Here is a 19050-nt window from a genome sequence, read left to right on the forward strand (position 1 = left end):
CCGCCAGCACGCTCCTGGTGGCTCTCCTGCCTGCCTACGCCGTACCTGCACCGAATCCGGCCCCCAACTACTTCAAAGGCGGCTGTCACAACTGGCGCCATCCACTGACCAATGTGCACGTTACTGTCCCGCCGCCAGATGTCGCAATTTTCAAACCAGCCTGGCCAATCCCAACGAAACAAACGTCAACTTCAGCCGCTATAAGAGAGTGCCACCCGTCTGCGCCGCTCTGTGGGCTCGGTAGCTGTGTGAAAGCATAGTCTACTAATCCGTTCATCTTTACCATGCAGGTTGGTAACTCGCAGGTCCGGTTTTGTAAAAAATCAAGCAATTACTTCTAAGTACAGCTGCCGAGCCCGCACTGCTGCGTTGTTATTATTGTCGAATGTTCGCAAGTGATCCGTTCTTTAATACTTTTGTCAGTTTATATTGAAACTAACCTGGGACCCACGCTAGGTTCTGTGCTCGCTGAACTAAGAATTGTGTCCGCAGGCCAGACCAAACTAATCTCCGAACTTCAGACTGTTAAAGATCACCTGCTATCTATGGACGTAACATTGACTGACATATGCAAGCGTTTGAATGACATTGAATCACATTACAGTCGGCTCTCAAGCCTGCGCACTGAATTAGATGACCTCAAAACTTTAAGCGCTGCAATAACTACCCGCCGTGGTTGCTCAGTGGCTATGGTGTTGAGCTGCTGAGCACGAGGTCGCGGGATCGAATCCTGGCCACGGCGGCCGCATTTCGATGGGGGCGAAATGCGAAAACACCCGTGTGCTTAGATTTAGGTGCACGTTAAAGAACCGCAGGTGGTCAAAATTTCCGGAGTCCTCCACTACGGCGTGCCTCATAATCAGAAAGTGGTTTTGGCGCGTAAAACCCCAAATATTATTATTACAATAACCCGCCAGTATCATGACCTTGAATCCCGTATAGACGACAGGGAAAACCACTCGCGCCGAAACAATCTGATATTTTATGGCATTCATGACCCTAATCCTAAAGAATCCTTCGCTGATTCTGAAGCAATAGTCATTCGTCACATCAGCGAAAACCTTCATCGAACAACCTATTCTTCACATATATAACGCGCAAACCGCCTTGGACGCCATTCGCCTGATCGCGTCCGGCCTTTGATCGTAAAATTTAACTCATTTAAAGTCAAACAGTCGATTTTATCGGAAGGAAAGAAATTCAAAGGAACAAATTACAGCGTTGGTGAAGATTTCTCACCCTCAGTCCGGCATACCCGAAAGCATCCAGTAACCTTCGCCAAAGCAAAATCTACAGCATTTAAGTTGAGCTTCAAAACATTGTTCATTGGTTCAAAACGTTACGTATTTGATCAATCCTCCCAGACAGTAAAGGAACTAACGTAGCAATCACCACGATGTCAATTATCCTCAAACACACCCCAATCAGCACCGCAAACTACCCTATATTTTTCCGCAGTTTTTACCAATATTCGCAGCTTTATTTCGAAACGTGAACTCGTCTCTAATCTTGTTTCATCCTCCAACAGCAACTTACTCGTATTAACAAAAACACGGCTTAATAGTGACGTCACTGATCACGAGATCCTGGCTGACTTGCCGAATTTTCAAGTATTCCGCAAGGACCGTGATGGCAGAAAGGGAGGAGGAGGGCTCATAGCGGTTAGCCACGAACTACCACGCACATTGATTAATCTTTCATGCCATCTCGAGATGCTATGGATAAAATGTCAAGCTACACCCCATACCGTTTTACTTGGCTTGTGCTACAGACCCCCGCAGAGAAACCCTGATTTCCCTGGCAAACTTAATTCCGTACTAAGCGAACTTTAAACCAAGCACCCTAATACACATATAATCTTGTTGGGTGACTTTAATTTTCCAAACATTGATTGACCTAACCTAACTGTTGACGGAGGATGCCACAGCGAGGCAATCGAGTTTATAAATGTTTGCCTTAATTTTAACTTTACTCAAATCATATCCAAACCAACCCGTGGAAACCAAGATTGTGAAAGCATTTTAGACTTAATACTAACCAGTATCCACGAAACCATAAAATTCATCTAATACTTGCCAGAAATAAGTGACCACTAAGTAGTTCAAGTCAACTTTAGAATTACTCCGCTAAAACGACAAACCACCGAAAAGACCATACGACTCTACGACAAGGGAAATTACACCGCTATAAATAACGAACTATGTCATTTTCTTCCAATATCCAAAGAAAATTCTCATTGTCGCTCACTACATGAGAACTGAACGCTATTTAAGGATAAAATAGATATATTAGTCGACAAATTCATCCCTAAATTTAGTTTCCGTGCCTGCTCTCAAAAACCATGGTTTACTAAAACACTTAAAAGACTAGAAAACAAGAAAAACGCGTCTTCCACTCCGCCAAGCTGCGGGATAATAAGAACGCATGGCTGAAATATTATACAGCTGAAAAAAACATACCTAACGGCAATTCGCAACGCTAAGCATACTGACTACCAATCCAAGAAAATTCTGGCAGATTATAAACCCAAACCACGCATCCACTATCGCTCTTACGAAAGAATCAGGTGAAGTGACCACCGACTTTGAATGTGCTAATATGTTCAACACCGCCTTTTCATCCGTGTTTAGTAAAGAAACCGACATGCCACCCCCTGTACAGTCCAATGTGTTAGGAACTGTTATGCCACCAATTTTCTTCGTCGCAGCTGAAATTTTTGCCATAATTGACAAACCTAAACAATCTTCAACAGCCGGGATCGATAACATTAACTCAAAATTTCTAACACTCAAAACATTTGTGCATCATTTCTGTGTTTACTGTACTCAGTCACATTCCACGGGCCAGCTTCCTGCCGATTGGAAATACGGAAAGGTCATTCCAGTCTTCAAGTCAGGTATCAGAGAATCACCGCTAAAATACCGATCCATTTCTTTAACCAGTATCCCGTGCAAAATCATGGAGCATGTCATTTACACACATATCATGGACTTTCTCGATTCAAATAACTTCTTCAATCCTGCGCAGCATAGATTTTGCAGAGGTTTTTCGTGCGAAACTCAACTGGCCATGTTTGCGCACGACTTACATGCAAACTTAGATTGCAATTTTCAGACTGACGCCATTTTTCTGGACTTCGCGAAAGCGTTTGACAAGGTACCCCATAAGCGCCTTCTACTCAAACTTTCACTGTTAAATCTTCACTCCGACATCATAAATTAGATCCGTGAATTTCTAAATAACCGCTCTCAGGCTGTTTTGTGAACAATACTACCTCTGCTTCCCTTCCAGTAACATCAGGCGTTCCGCAAGGGTCCGTACTTGGCCCGCTTTTATTCCTTATATACATTAACGACCTACCAACGCATGTATCTTGTAATATCCGAATGTTTGCCGATGACTGTGGTATTTATCGCACTGTTGCCAACGCCTCTGATTAATTAACCCTTCAAAGTGATCTTAATTATGTAAAGCAATGGTGCGATGATTGGCTAGTGGAACTTAACCCTCACAAATGCAAAACCTTATCTTTCAACCGCCGCCGCTTTCCACTTGTTTTTTCATGTGCGACTAGCAGCGTTCCTGTCGAAGCAGTTCAATCGTTTAAGTATCTGGGAGTCGCTTTCTGCCATGACCTTTCTTAGGCTTTGCACGTCACTAACGTCATATCATCCGCAAATAAAACACTTGGATTTTTGCGACGTCATCTACATAACGCAACTAAGAACGTAAAATTGTTAGCTTATAAAACTCTCGTGCGCACCAAATTGGAATATGCTTCACCAATTTGGAACCCGCGGCAAGCTTATATTCAAGACGCCCTTGAGTCACTTCAAAACCCTGCCACTAGATTAATTCATCGTTCGTATTCCTATGGTGTGAGTGTGTCGTCACTAAAATTAGAATCTAATTTACCCCTTCACTCATGTCGCCGCCGTATCGCCAGTCTTTCTTTATTCTATAAACTTTTTCATAGCGCGATGGGTATCCCGCCATACGTTGCTCCACCAACACGCATATCTAGTCGCACTGGTCATCCTCTTCAAGTCGCGCGACCACGTGCACGCACCGTTACCTTTTCTACGTCATTTTTTCCTCGTACAGCTGCTGACTGGAATGGCCTTCCGGGCGAAACCGCTGCCATCCCTTGTCCATCCACCTTCATAACAAGCGTCACCAATCACCTTTCCCCATAGATTAACACATGGTTTCTGCTTATTTCTGTGTAACCCACCCCTTATGTAATACCCCGTTACGGGGTCATTAAGGAATAAAAATGAAATGAAATGAAATGAAACGCCGGTCGCGCAGTCGATAAGAGTAGAATCAGTGGATAAAAAGTCCAAGCAAATGATAACGACGTGAGGGCTGTTGTCGACCACAGCATAGATAAAGGAAGCAGGGCGGCTGGCTGTACCTAAACGAGCTGTACACATTCGAAGAACAACCAGCACGCCGCCGTCTGCCACACGAAGCACCGGGGCAGTTGTGGTGGTGAGTACCTTCTTGAAACGTCCACGTGGGCAACCACATTTATCATATTCCTGGGCTCCAGTGTCTACGAGTGCTTGGACAAGTATACCGTCTATTTTAACGTCAATTACATTTCTCCTTATGGGCACAGACAGAGCACTTGCTGCTCTAGAAGGCAATGCAGCACCACCTCCGAGGGCTGCATTTCATAGCTTTCCAACAGGGTGTGACCAAAAGCCACCGGGGAGGAAAGGCGGCGTGGCGGTGGCGAACGCGAAGATGGGCGACGCGTTTCCGGTGAACGACACTGGCGTCCGCGCGGCGACGGTGAGCTACTGTAGCACGCGTTCCTAGCAGAGCTGTTGGTGCTGTTGGGCTCGGCGGTGGGCGAAACATTGCGGGCATTCCCATCAAAATGGCTCAGGTTGGATGGAGTGCGAAGTGTTGAGGGCCACGAGTTCTGAAAGTATCGGGCGACACGACCAATGCTGCAACAGGTGAAACATATCGGCTTGTCGTCCGCAGTTGTCCACTCCGTGAGGTTACGAAAACTCGGAGAGAAGGGTCGGGGTGGAGAAAAAATAGTAGAGGGGCGTTCATTGGCTCTGGGATTGGCGACCGGACACACATATTGTAAACAAATGTTTTTCAATTCATGGCGAACGAAGGTCATGGCGAATGAGGGGTACTGAAAATGTGAACAGAAAACGCCAACAGAAAGCTGCGGGTGCCATCGCATCCAGTTCACGTCTAATGATTCGCACCACGTAATCTGAAGCCGACGCATGCTGCTGTGCGGGTTGATCTTCACACGTCGACGTTGTGGCATTATAGGCAAGTCTGGTGAATGGTTGCAAGACGCGTCGGCTTTTGGCCTACTCGAACTGTCGGCACTCTTTAGTAATTGCATCAACTGTAGAGCAGCTCTCGCACATGAGAAGGTTAAACGCGTCATCAGCAATGCCTCTAAGCACGTCCCTGGCCTTCTCAGCTTCTCTCACGTCGTGATCGGCTTTACGACAAAGTGCCAGCACGTCCGGGATGTACAAGACATAGGACTCCGTGGGGGATTGGGCACGGGAGGTCAGTTCCTGCTTTGCGGCAATATTATGGCTGGCTGCTTTGCCAAACAACTCTGTCAACTTTTCTTTGCATTGGTCGCAGCTGGCTAGCTCCTCTTTGTGGTTTTGATACCACACCTCTGCCGTCCCTCTTACGTAGAACAAGTGGTTAGCTAGCATAAGCGTAGGGTCCCATCAGTTGATTCCACTAATTCCACTCAAAGTCGGCACCATCAGTCACGCAGAAAGTTCCGGGATTCTTGGGTTGCACAACAACCGCCGAAGGTGACAGCGACGTAGCTGGCGACGCTGACGTCGGAGGTGCCAACGACGTCATGCTCACCCTCATTCATAGTGCATACGATGTTGCGACGTCCCCTGCGGAGCTCCGTTTCCAGCCGTGGTACCCGACACCTTCCACCAATGTGTTATGGGGATGTTAGGTATAGAGAAAGAATGTGCATACAGTATATATGCAAGATGAGTCCGAGTAGTGAAGATGGCTGACCACCAACAACATGCAGGAGCCAGCGTCTCGGGATCTTATTCTTCCTCTCTCTCATTTCGTTCTTCCGTAATATTATATATATATATATATATATATATATATATATATATATATATATATATATATATATATATATATATATATATATATATATATATATATATATATATATATCATAATATATGTGTGTGTGTTCAGTTCGTTTATTCATACACCAAACGTATGCATTGCTACCGCCGTTTTTCCTGGGACTGCAATGACACCTTCTGTTCGCTGTTGTCATTCAGTACTATACAAAACTGATTTTTAAAGTAAAACTGCAATCCTAAGTCCTTAAGTTCTTACCTTCCCGTCCACAAATATTAGCGAGATATTGCATGTCACATTGCCAGTTAGGAAGCAACACAATGTCGTCCGCATAAAACAACTCTCGAAGCTAATGAATCTACTCTGGTATCCCCCGCCGGCCCACCTGTTAATAAGCGCGAATAACCCGATGTTCATTCCTTCCACACCACTTTTATCCTTACCATGTACATCATAACAACTATTGCAAATAGAGGGCACCATTGTGACAGTCCCTTGCTGTTATCAATTTTCTCCTCGCTCCTCATTCCATCCTACTCAAAAGCTCCATTTTCTAGGTAGCTCTCTGTCAAGCGCTGTGTACGGTCGTTGTCTAAGGATTACCCTTCGAGTGTATCACACTAAATATCGGTCCACGTTGTCATACGCTCCTGTAATGTTAAAAAAAAGCCACATATAACGGTCTCCTTTCTTCTCTGGAATTTCAATGCACTGAGTAAGAACAAATAAGTTAGCATCCAGACGTCTACTGGTTCTGTCACCATTCTGAAGTTCTCCCAATATGCCATTATGTTCTGCCCATGTTTGCTGTTTTAATTTAATCACCAGCATAGCTAGAATGTACGTCACCGATTCAATGGTCAACGGTCGATATTAGTGAAGTCTACATTTTTCGTTCTTGTCTTAATAAATTCAATTCATACCACTTTGTTGCCAGCTGTCTGGCGTTCGCCTATCTTGTAAGCATTCTTCTACTGATTTCAACCGAGCTTCCTTACTTTTTGGTCCTAGTTCATTAATCAGACCCACGGGAACCTTGTCTAACCCTGTGGCTGTGTGCTTGAGAATTTTTATGGCTACCAGGTTGGTTGCGCCCACTGGTGGTGCCAGTGGAGCAACACAGGAGTAAATGGAGATTGCAGGGAGAGGCCTTCGTCCTGCAGTGGACGTAAAATAGGCTAATGATGATGATGATAATGACGGGCTCAGTTTCCGGAGTCATAGAATGAGCAGAATCATGCTGAAGGCTGTGAACTGTAGTTACAATTTCATCGCGGCGAGTTGAGTACGACATGGCCTGCATTGAAGCAGAGTAAGCGTGTGACAGGATGCGGTGCGACGGGCGGCACCTGAAAGCGACGTGCCAGGGAGTGTTAGATTTTTGTACTGGACAGACGCAACCACGTCTGCAAGAAAAACCCTCGAAGCGCCTCGATCTCGTTGGCGACGAGGCTACTGACCCTCTCTGCCAAGTGTTCCTGCAGCTCCCGTCCTGGACGTCTAGTGGGTGCGGGCGGCTACGTCGTCCATTTGCTCACCTTCCCAAGCTCTCGGCATGGCTCGGTTGGTGATATCAGGCGATTCCGCGTCAAGGCTGAGTTGAGGACTGGCATCTCGCAGTCGTGCATTGGCATTTTGCGGTACCTATGTTACTGCAGTCTCGCCTCCTCGAAACTGCAGCCACGGCAGCAGCTCGCTCCTACTTCTATGACCGCCGAAGCACATCGGGCATCTATAGGTGTCCACGAGCAGAAAGCGGGCGCTGGCAATAGCGAACAACGCCGCGTAGTTTGGATGGTGTAATTAGTGATTTTCTTCCCTCACTTTATTGTCCCTATGTATTTCTAATTGTTTACCAAGATATGCTATCTTCAAATGCCTTGTTTCCCATTCACGTGTCGATGACGGTCGTAGTGAGCCCCTGGACCCACGAGCCACCAGAGAAAGTTAGGGAGAAGAGCTGGTGAGTGACCTCCTCATAAAATCGCGAAAACAAATCTTGTGTTCCAAATGATCGTACCTGTCAAATTTTATCAAAGCTCTTAGCTGGCATGCTCGCTCTTGAGAAAGCATCTGGTCGACAGAGCCTCCAGCACCAGGGTCGCCTATGTAGCGCAGCCCGTCGGCGGAAGCGTAGCGGAGAGCCTCGATCATGACGTGCTCGAACTGGCCCGGAACATTCTGGAGGCCTGGGAAAAGTAGTGCCATGTCAGGTTTGTCTCTCTTACAATAATGTGGAAGGCGGTTTATTATTGCTTGCTTAGAACTACAAAATTTATCCCAATACGCTCTATATTGAACAAATAAACACCTAAACATTTTCAGTGAATAGGTCTGTAGCGATTTACTATCGTCGCAGCTGCGCGCATAGTCCTTTTGCAGCCTTCGCAGGGTTATCGGTTCTTTCAGCAAGGCGCACCTTGCTCTGCGGCGCAAATCAACGACATAAATAACGGCAATATATACAAGTATGCTGCGCGCCACAAAACAACACCGCTGGCCATACAGACAACTCGGCCAGACGACTGGCGCGGATAACCATGCCATAGTTACGGCTGCTACTTCCATAAGAGAGTGTTGTGATACATTTACGCGTCTTATTAACTCAAGAAACATGTCAGCGTATGTTCGTACTATGTGTTGAGGTCCATAACTTTGCTGCCCCAAAAACGCATCATTCTTCCTAACGCCGCCTTCTTCTGACCTGTTTATTTGCGTATATGGCTGCCCAACATAAGAACAACTTGGAGCTGAATGGTTTGGTGCATTTCGAAGCCTTGTAGCAGGGCTCAAGAGACAAAGCGCATTGCGAGACACAAAACTGGCATCATTAGGCACTTGGGTTCTGCTATACATTCACAGATTACACCAAGTCGTCCCCTGCTTCTGAAGTTTCTATCCTGGACGACGTTCTTTTTTTGTGTTATTACTCACAGAACCCATGTTATGGCTCGCCCCGTCTTTTGTTCCCGTCGCGCAGGTACCAGGCTTTACGAAACATGTTTGTAAAGACTAATTCATGGCAGCCAGATATAACAACCTCACGTGATATAGCTACGCTACCCTATTGGGACAACCTAGCGCAATGAACCTTCTTCCCGTATATTTGTGAATCACTCGGTAAAAAAAATATCGGGTTTTAAGTGCCCAAAACCACTTCCTGATTATGAGGCACGCCGTAGTGGAGTGCTCCGGAAATTTTGACCACCTGGGGTTCTTTAGCGTGCACCTAAATCTAAGTACACGGGTGTTTTTGCATTTCGCCTCCATCGAAATGCGGCCGCCGTGGCCGCATTCGATCCCGTGACCTCGTGCTCAGCAGCCCAACACCATAGCCACTGAGCAACGACGGGGGGCACACTCGCTGTAGGCTACTGGGCGTACGTCTCGCTCTTCGATGACTGAAAAGCGTTCAAAACTCATCCGCTGCAGGGTGATCGAACCTGCGTAATATATAGACCGGAATTTTTGTGTAGATATTAATTCACACGTGCGCCACCCACAGACTCCGCAGCCAGGCGGCTGGATGACTAGGCGTCACCAGGGGGAAGCGAGAGAGTGAACTACGGGCAGTAAACACGCGTGATACATGGCGCGTTTCTGCGGTGACCAATGCTGTGTGCCACCACATTGCCTTTATGCCAATCACAATAATGTCCACATCTATCCTGACGCAGATTCAACCAGAATTTTTTGCTCTGGGGACGCCGGAAATGTCACGAGGCAAGGAGTTCCGCTAAGCGCTTAAGAATGCGTTAGAAACGCCTTCATTTCTCTACCTACTGGGACATTTCCGTATGCATGATTGCCCCAAAAATTATTTATAGTATTTTAGGTTTCAAAACCATTATTTGATTGAGAGGCATGCTGTAGATGGGGGCTCGGTAGATTTCGACCACCTGAGGTTTATTAACGTCTTTCTGCATTTCGGCCCTATTGAAATACCGCCGCCATGGCCGGGATTTGATCCCAAGACCCCGAGCTTAGCTCCCCAGCACCATAGCCCCTAAGGAGCCACGGGGGGTATGGACTTTCCTGCTAATTGTGGTCAAGTATTTCCCCAGGAAATAAAGAAAATTACGTGCTAACAGCACTACTCAACGATATAGCGAATTATAGAGTGAAGCTGTTTATGCAGGCCATGTGCCGTCTTCTCATATTTCGCTAAAAGGGGCCACGTGACCTAGTGGGAGAGGAGAATGAGAGCTCAATAGGAGGAGAGGGGTTAGAGTGAACCCTTTACCCCTGTGAGAGTGCTATCTTATACGCGAACATTGCACGGTTGTCATACGGTGCATATTCCGATCGAGGCAGATTGGCAGATAACTTATCGACGATTGATTCCCCCATTATGTGATAGAAAGAAATGTTATGCTAGCGGTTTGCGGCCAACGAACAGTGCCCAGCGATGAACCGCAATACGGGGAACGCGTGACTTGCGCCAGCAAGAAGTGCCGGTAGTCACGTCAGTCGTCAAACTAATCCAACAAATCGTCAAAACGATTGCAGCACGCCCATCTCCAGTGGTGGGGCTTACACCCAATATACGGAGCTTTGGATTCTTTGTTCCGGACATTCCATGCGAGCTACAACTACGGGAATACCACGAGTAGTGCGTACTGCAGAGAAAGAAGCTTCTTACCGCGAGCGTCAGCGAGAGTTGGCTCGCGAACAGTCCAGTTGCTATAGGACCGAGTTTAAAGGCAGTGCCGGGTGGCTCATCCTGAAGCGCGCGCCCTAAACACAGAAATATATCGGCAGCGCCGGGAGGTCAACCTCGAGCTGCGCCATGTAAACCGCCGCCCAGACAGAATCCCCGCGTGCAAAAAAGAAACAAAACCACTGGGAGAACCTCAAGAAACAGCACTCCGATAACGTGCTCACCACGCGAAGCACGTATAAGCGAATATATGGTGAAAAAAGGTGAACCGGAAGACTCACAATATAGACTCCTTGCGAAGTTTGACTTAATTGTAGTGACACTCGGTGTAACTAACACAACTTCGCTGTTCGACCAACTTCAAGAAGTGGAAAAGGCGGCGCTTCTTCTTATTTACAATAAATATATAATATACTTTAGCTTTGAGGATCTTATTCACCTTTCAACTCCCCCAATTTTCATTCATCATCGCCGGCGCTATTCTCAGCGCGATCCGCTTCCAAATAAATCGTCATTAAAACAGCAAGCACCAGCAGACACTACTTGATTTTTTTTATTGCATAGCAAACTGCGGCAAATGAGAAAGACACCCATGAAACTTGTCAGCCCGGAGGTCTAAGATTGGTCGTACACAGGAGTGCCAAGGAATGGCTTGATTTTTAGCAATACGCCTGTGAGAAAAATTGCTGACGAGAGGATAACGACAAAAGTATGAACATGCGTCTGTACATGGGAGGTAGTGCAAAGATATCGCACGGGCTTCGAGCTTCTGATATAGCTGAACGCCCATGGAACGACTGGAAACGCAGTTTTCATTTTCATTCGGCGAGAACAAGCTTCATAGCTGGGATAAAGCTATGTCTTACAAGCACAACTCCGGGATGGTTCTTGGCTGTTTTTCTGAAAAATGGAGACTGCTGCATTAAGATTACTCTGCTCTATCCTAGGCTTCATTTGTCGCACTCAATATGCTGATACTTCCGGAAGACATGCGGTGTCATGTTCAGCTTTGAAAGTCAAACAACACAGAAGAGTTACTACAGAATATAAAAGAGCCGTGTTATACTATTTAGCTACCTGTGAGCAGCTTCGATAATGTGACATACCAAGATTAACTGGCCCCACCGAATAATCAAGTCCCATATCATAAGGAAAGCAGGCAGGCAGCTACACACACCCCTGATTACAATTCATCGCGACCACAACACAAAATATATTTTTTAGAGCACACGAACTTGGTATATGCTGCCGTTCAAGTAAATGGAAAAGAAGTCAGCGCGTTGGTTGACAGTGGAGCTTCCATCACCCTTGTAAACAAGAAACATATTTCGGTCTTGAACACAGTGAAAAATTTTGCAGTCAGCGTGTGTGCAAACGAAGGCCAAAAGTAAGTGCACAATGAGTGGGCAGAGGTAATTGTCACGTGTCAGTGCAAGAATATCAAAGCCAGAACGTTGGCCCTCGATGGAGTAAAATATCAAATGATTTTATCACGCCCAGTAATGCAAGGGCGTCATGTAAATCTTTATTGGGATGGCCAAGTTACTACTCAGGATAATCGTCCGTTATCATCATTCTCCCAATTTAGTGAAAGCCTTCGGAAGCCCGCTACAGCGGATAACGTCAACATCACGTACGAGGAGCTCCTCTGTGTAGGACATTATACTTAGCCTACATTCAAGCTTGAAGTACTGTTCGAGCTTCGAGATACAACAGTTGTGATACGTAAGCCTTACATTTCGCGAGATAAGGAGGTATGGCTCAATGAAGGACTGCAGAAGATGCCCGACACTCGTGTTACCTGACCCTCCACGTCTGCCTTTGCATCACCTATCACTACAGCCGCGAAACAACACGGAACGTATAAACTTTGCACGGATTACCATTAAATTACCAACATCAGCGAAAGAAGATGGAACGTATAGACTTTGCACCGATTACCGTCAAATTAACAAACAGATTTACCTGTTCCCTTTCCCAATGTCACATATCGACAAAATTATCAACGAAACTGATGCTTGCAGCGTCTTCTCTCATTTGGATCTTTGCAAGGGCTTTTCGCAAGTGCCCTTAGTAGAGGAGGCCAAAAAGTTTTCAGCAGTTGTGACACCACATGACATATATGAATAGAGTAGACTGCATGTTGGTTGGAAGAATTCACCAGCTTAGTTTCGCAAGATGATGAATAAGCTTTCGAAGCCACATATTGGACACTTTTGCAACGTCTACATTGATGGCATTAAAGTTTACTCGAGGTCTGAAAAAGAGCACTCTGAGCATTTGGCCACTACCCTGCAATCGCTTAACGATGCAGATCTGAAGATAAATGAATGAAAAAGTGAAATCTTCAAGCGGTACACTATCTTGGAAGGGTGTTTGATGGTGTCCCAACGAGCACCAAACAAAAGCCTGTGCAACGAATCTTCAAGCTCACGAAAAGACATGATTTGCATTCACTCACAGTTTTTCTTGTACTTGCTGGCCACTTCGGAGAATTTCTCAAAGCTTTTGCTAAAATAGCAAAATGATTGACTGAACAGACCAAGAATGGTGCCCTCTTTCTCTGGACTGAAGAATGTGAGGCAGCCAACCAGGAACTTGTACATCGTACATCGTCTGACCCAGCGCTTACGTTACCTGACTTCAGCATGCCCTTTGAGATGAATAATGGCGCATCTAACTACGGTACTGGGGTAGTCTTATACCAAAGAGACACACGAACATTACCACGTCAGCAGCTACGAGTAATAGGTTACTATTCCCACACATTCAGCCCTCGTCAAGTTAACTATACTACGACCTAGAAGGAGGCCCTGGCTGTTTTAACGGCAGGGCGATATTTCCGGTCATCTATTAATGAGAGAAAATTTAAATTATACTCAGACCACCAAGCCTTGACTTACCTCATGAACATGTCGGAACCAAGAGCGAACCTTGCCCGTTAGATAAATTAACTACAGCAATATGACTTCGAAATCTTCCATCGTTCAGGCAGCCATCGAACAGACGCTGGTGCATTGTCTCAGTTGGCCATTGAGCTTGCGCATGAGATGATTGAGATGACCAAGCTATGGGAAGGATGCGACGACTTATATATTAAAAAAGGAAAATTGATGGCACCCGAGGCTCTTGTTTCGAAAATACTCCACTTGTACGACGAGACTCCATAGTCAGGCGGCCACAGAGGTTTCTGGCGCATATACAAGATTTTTAGTGGTTTAAATTGAGGCATGTGAAAACAGACATGAAAAACTATGTAAGGTCCTGCCATTTGTGGCATATAAACAAAGCCAAATACTGGCCAAGTCCAGACGAGCTTGTGTTGCCTGAACATTAGAACAAAGCTTTTGAAGTCATAAATGTAGACTTCACCGAGCTTAAAAATAGAAACCCAAGTGTGCACAAAACTCAGTCATTTCTGGTCGCAATAGATCAATGTACCAGAATGGCGGCTGCACGGCCTAGAAAGGAAGACACAAAGAGGGCCCCAGCCCTCGTCGACAAACGCATACTCTCCGATATGAAGGTTGCGATATCGGACAATGGGCCTCCATTCCTTAGCGAGAAGATACAAGAGTGTAGAGAACCGCGGCATCACATTGCGTCGTTGTGCGCCCTATCACCCGCAGGGATATGGGATGGTGGAGATGGTGATACGCGATTTGAAACATTCATGTCGATGTATCCAAATTTCAACGACGGCTGGAAATGTTGCTATAAGCTGCTCCGGCTCGTCATAACAGGGCTCATACAAGCAGTACTTGGTGGAGATCGTATTTTGCTGCCTATGGTGAAGTTAGACATCGAAGCGCCGACAAAGAGCTTGGAATCGCAGACAGGCTAACCCTAACTGAACGTTGCAAAACATCTGAGCCGACAAACACTGACACCAAGGACAACATAGGCAAAATTACTTGTGCTTAATAAATGAAATAAAGAAACGATAAATAAATGGAAATGAAAGTGAATGAAAAAAAAAAACCTGCCGCAGGTGGGGCAATCCCACAAACTTCTCATTTCGCGTGCGTTGCTCTACCAACTCCCTTCCAGAAACCAATTGCCTTCAACCCAAGAAGTTCACGTTCTCAATACGCCTGTGGCTGAAAGAATGTTCCACATCCACCGCCAAGGTCTGTGAGCGGTGGCGCTGGCTAACACTCCCAGGTTTATACTTGGAAAACAGAATTACCCAAGAAAAGTGGATGGGTAAACGGCGCCGCGGCAGCTCAATTGGTAGAGCATCGCACGCGAAAGGCGAAGGTTGTGGGATCGTGCCCCACCTGTGGCAAGTACTTTTTTCATCCACTTTCATTTCCATTATTTATCGTTTCTTTATTTCATTTATTGAGCCCAAGTAATTTCCCCTACGTTGTTTTTGGTGCCAGTATTTGTTGGCTTCTTACGATATGACTTTTAAAAAAAATCGGGCCCCTCGGTTAGCCTCCTTTCTTCTCGTGTAAGTTGTCTGAGGAGCGATACAGATAAATAAAAGCCATGAAGTTTCACTTTGACAAGCGGCGTCAATGCCATACGCCCAATGTTGGATTACAAGACCTTCTGCTCGTTCGTAAAGGGCTACCAGCCAGTAAAGCAAAAATTCTTCAACCTTTTGAAGTAGTCAAGTTATCAGTGCAACAAGGTGTACTGTGGGGTATTTAAATAATGGACAACTGAAGTTTGCGGGCACAAGCAACGTCCTTCGTTATCACCCCAGCAAGAGTGACGCAGGAAAGTGCGAAAGTGTAACCTAGCAGAAGAAGAATCGACAAAGGTGCTTCCGAAGACGAAGATTTGGGGGGCTGGGATGGCTCAAATAAACAGTGATGGCGGCCTTGTCGGTCTTGTTACCTATTATGTTACAATGCATACCTAGACAACTCCCACTGGAGCTTATGGGCGAATTTTTCACTTCGTCTACAAGCTATTGCTAGCTATCACGTAACACAGTGTAAAGATTTTACTCTCCTGATTCTAGCCACATAAGAAGAACAAGGTATTTCTTTGCTCATTTTATTTGAATATGTATGAGTTGTACCAATGTTAAGAAAACATCATGAACCACAAAATCACCTGAATATCCACTCTTGTGTAGTTTCAATATTACACATTGTAAAATAAATATTTACTCTCCGAATGGTCACTTTGACATTGCTTTACACCTATCTGTAAGAATTACTTGGAATGCAGTTACTAAAGAATCCCTCTGTGATGACCGAAGCATGAGGGTCAATGGGGTGCCAATTCTATGCTTCTGTACCAATATTTGCGTGATACTGCGGAATGATTCAATGTGATATACGAAAAGCGGACAGACGCACAGTGCATGTATATGAGTAGTTCGCAAACGCTAACGTTGCAAAAAAGGGTCTAAATTCGGATATTCGACTGAGGAATCACATAAAAGCACTGGTGGTATTGAGCGTTCTTCGTTATTGCTGCACATACAATTTCTGAGAACACTGCTAACTAAAACAGATCGGCTTAGAAACTCGGTTTCGCAGCTGTCACAAGACGCCCAGTACATTCCACCTATTACCTTCTAGATCGAAGCCTTCGAGGATATTCAGCGCCTCAAGGAGCACAGCGCCCTGTGTCGGGAGCGGGGTCGTGTGCACCGTGACCTGTCCTCGAAATGTCGTCGTCACTGGTTTCACCTCCAGGGACTCCGTGGACGCCAGGTGATCGGCAAGATCTTTGGTTGACAGTACACCACCCGCACAACGCACGGCGTCCACTATGCCATCGGCAACGGAACCTTCGTATACGACACGCGGTCCTTCCTTGGCAAGCCTCTGTGGCAACACCAAACAAATCCGGCACAGTTGTGTTGAACAAAATAACACTCAACAATTATTGCGTTCAGCCGTCAGCAAGATTAAAATGGCATTCATACTAGCTTTGATAAAGGGAAAATTATAAACATCCCCTCATTCGTAGCAATTGCTGCAAAGGAAACCCATACGGGTTCCTCGAAAGAAAAGCCTCGCAGTTGAAGAAAAAGTCGTCCTGGTCCGCGATTTTGCTTCAACTGCGAGGCTTTTCTTTCGAGGAATCCGTATGAGTTTCCTTTGTAGCAAGTGCTACGATCGGGTAGATGTCTAATTTTCCCTTTAATAATTGCCTATCTCCACCTTGCGGGTCCCAGCAGAACTATTTCGTTATACAAGTTTTGAGTTCTCATCGCGCAATGGAACATACGTGTTGATACTGTTGGCAGCTTGGTTTGGTGGTGGCAAGGAATACAGAGAAGAGAGAGTCGGCTATATTTATTCAAATGCAGAAGCAAGTTTCCCGAGTAGCACTGGTGGCGCCCAAGTCGTGCAACCGCTGTTCGGTCGCCTCGAATAGCAGCAGGGCAAAGACCCCACGGCGAGGCAAACTGCATTTCTAGACCAAGGGGCAATGACCCCTACGTTGGGGGCAACAAAATGACGGGTGGTCGTTCCAAGGGCTCCCGTCTTCCCTAGAATACCAGAGGCTTAGCTGTAAATGGCGGAAGAAAAGAAGGGTTAATGTTCAAGGTAAACTGATTTCACATGGTCGCATGACGTTGTCTCTTCTTTGCTACGAATATCAAAAGTTTAGGTTTCCCTGAATGCGAAACCACACACAAGGGCCTTCATAGGAATGAGTCAATGGTGGCTTGATAGAGCAGCGACACAAAAAGACGTTCGTGCTAGTGTCCAATGTAGGGAAACTAGACACAGGCTTCCCGCGGGCGATACGTGAGGGCGTAGGTGGAAACTGACCGAACCAGGAATTTAACCTACCTCTCTAAGTTCAACGCAGCCGCTGGCGAAGTACCTCGCTGGGTGCCTAAAGACTGGTCTGGAAAGCGGATTGCCGTCCAATCGATCATCTCGGCTCCGCTGATTTTGAAACAATTCTTGATTGTTATTCGCAGGCCTAGTAGTAAAAGGGCTAGCCTTTACACCCAGTGATGCCTGTCGAGCGTGGCCGTCAATGACGCCTTCAGTTGTCGGTGGAGCCGGTATGCCGTGCCGCTGCTCTGTGGGCAGTAAGCCGTGGTATTATGAAGGTGCGTGCTGAGCATTGTCGTCAAGGTAGAAAAAAACGAGCTTTGGAATTGTCGGCCTCGGTGAGTAGTTATACCCAAAGGCTTACCATACCGCGATATTCTCGTAGCAAGAAATGCTTCTGCCTCTGTTTCGGCTGTCATTTGTTATAGAGGCGTCGCCTCAGGCCACCTTGATTGCCGGTTGACATGCATGAGGAGGTACCTGAAACCTGGCAGGTGGAAGCGGCCCCACAAAGTCTGAATGCACGTGATATAAATGGCTTTCTAGTGATCGCAACGGCTTCACCCCTGAACCCGTTCACCGGGTCACTTTCACGGCTTGACAGGCTTGGCAGCTTCTTGCCCAGCTTCGAACACTTTTGTTGATCCTTGGCCAGACGAAACGGTCTGTGCTAAACTTATGTGTCGCCCTGATGCCGGGATGGCTTACCCCCTGCAGTGAATAGAATATCAGCCAGGGAAACTGATGGGGCACGAAAGGGCGAGGAGCTGCTTGCGATGTGTCACACGTGACCAGTGTGTTGTTGTGTAGGGAAGCGACACCTCCGCAAGCTGGAGCGATTGCCTTTTTCCCGCAATTGGCGCAGCTCGCGGACATTTTGCTGGGTGGAGGCTAGAGCTTGGAAATTGAGAGTGCCAGCAGGCGCAGCGCCGATTCATGACAGTGCGTAACCAGGTGTGATTTTCGGTTACAGAGATACGGCGGATGTTCGTAGAAAATTCGAAGATAAAGAAAGTAGCCGAAGATCACGTTCTAGTACGAGGAACTGTTGTACTTTAAAACGAAGGATTGCCGCTTGTGGAGGTTCAGAATGTAAAAGTTACAGCGTTCAACAAAAAAAAACACAAATGCTTGACAGCACTCTAGATGACCAACCTCTCCTTTCCGAAGGAGATATAGCAAGATTCTATAACTTTGAGGCGCTTTGAGAAGGTGCCCAGCGGCCCCCGTCTCTGGAATTGTGTTACTACAGTACACTCCCTGCCCTGGTCGAAGCGTCTAGCATAAGGTGAGTTGGGCCATCAGGTAATGGATGAATCAGCAACACTGCAGTAGCAAAACGCGTTTTGGCTTCCTGGAAGGAGTGTTCATGCTGCGATCACCAGAGGAAGGTCGTGGTACTTTTATTTTAGTCGAGATGCAACAGGTCAGTAAGCGGCTGAAGAACATGCCCACCGGATGGCATAAACAGTCTGTGCAAATTTATCAGCGCCAGAAACT

At 46.3% G+C, this 19050-nt stretch overlaps 1 protein-coding gene across 1 annotated transcript in view; it reads right to left on the bottom strand.

Annotated features, from left to right (window-relative positions):
* The window catches only part of LOC142591262 (glutathione hydrolase-like YwrD proenzyme), a 116973-nt gene that overhangs the window by 51082 nt on the left and 46841 nt on the right, over nucleotides 1-19050 (bottom strand). The window contains exons 5-6 of the mRNA XM_075703600.1: nucleotides 16326-16581; nucleotides 8150-8318 (exon numbers count right to left, since the gene is read on the bottom strand). Coding sequence (XP_075559715.1) covers nucleotides 8150-8318; nucleotides 16326-16581 — 425 coding nt within the window. The remainder of the gene's footprint in view (nucleotides 1-8149; nucleotides 8319-16325; nucleotides 16582-19050) is intronic.

This window comes from Dermacentor variabilis, chromosome 8, assembly GCF_050947875.1.
Source record: "Dermacentor variabilis isolate Ectoservices chromosome 8, ASM5094787v1, whole genome shotgun sequence".
Taxonomy (NCBI): Eukaryota; Metazoa; Arthropoda; class Arachnida; order Ixodida; family Ixodidae; genus Dermacentor; species Dermacentor variabilis.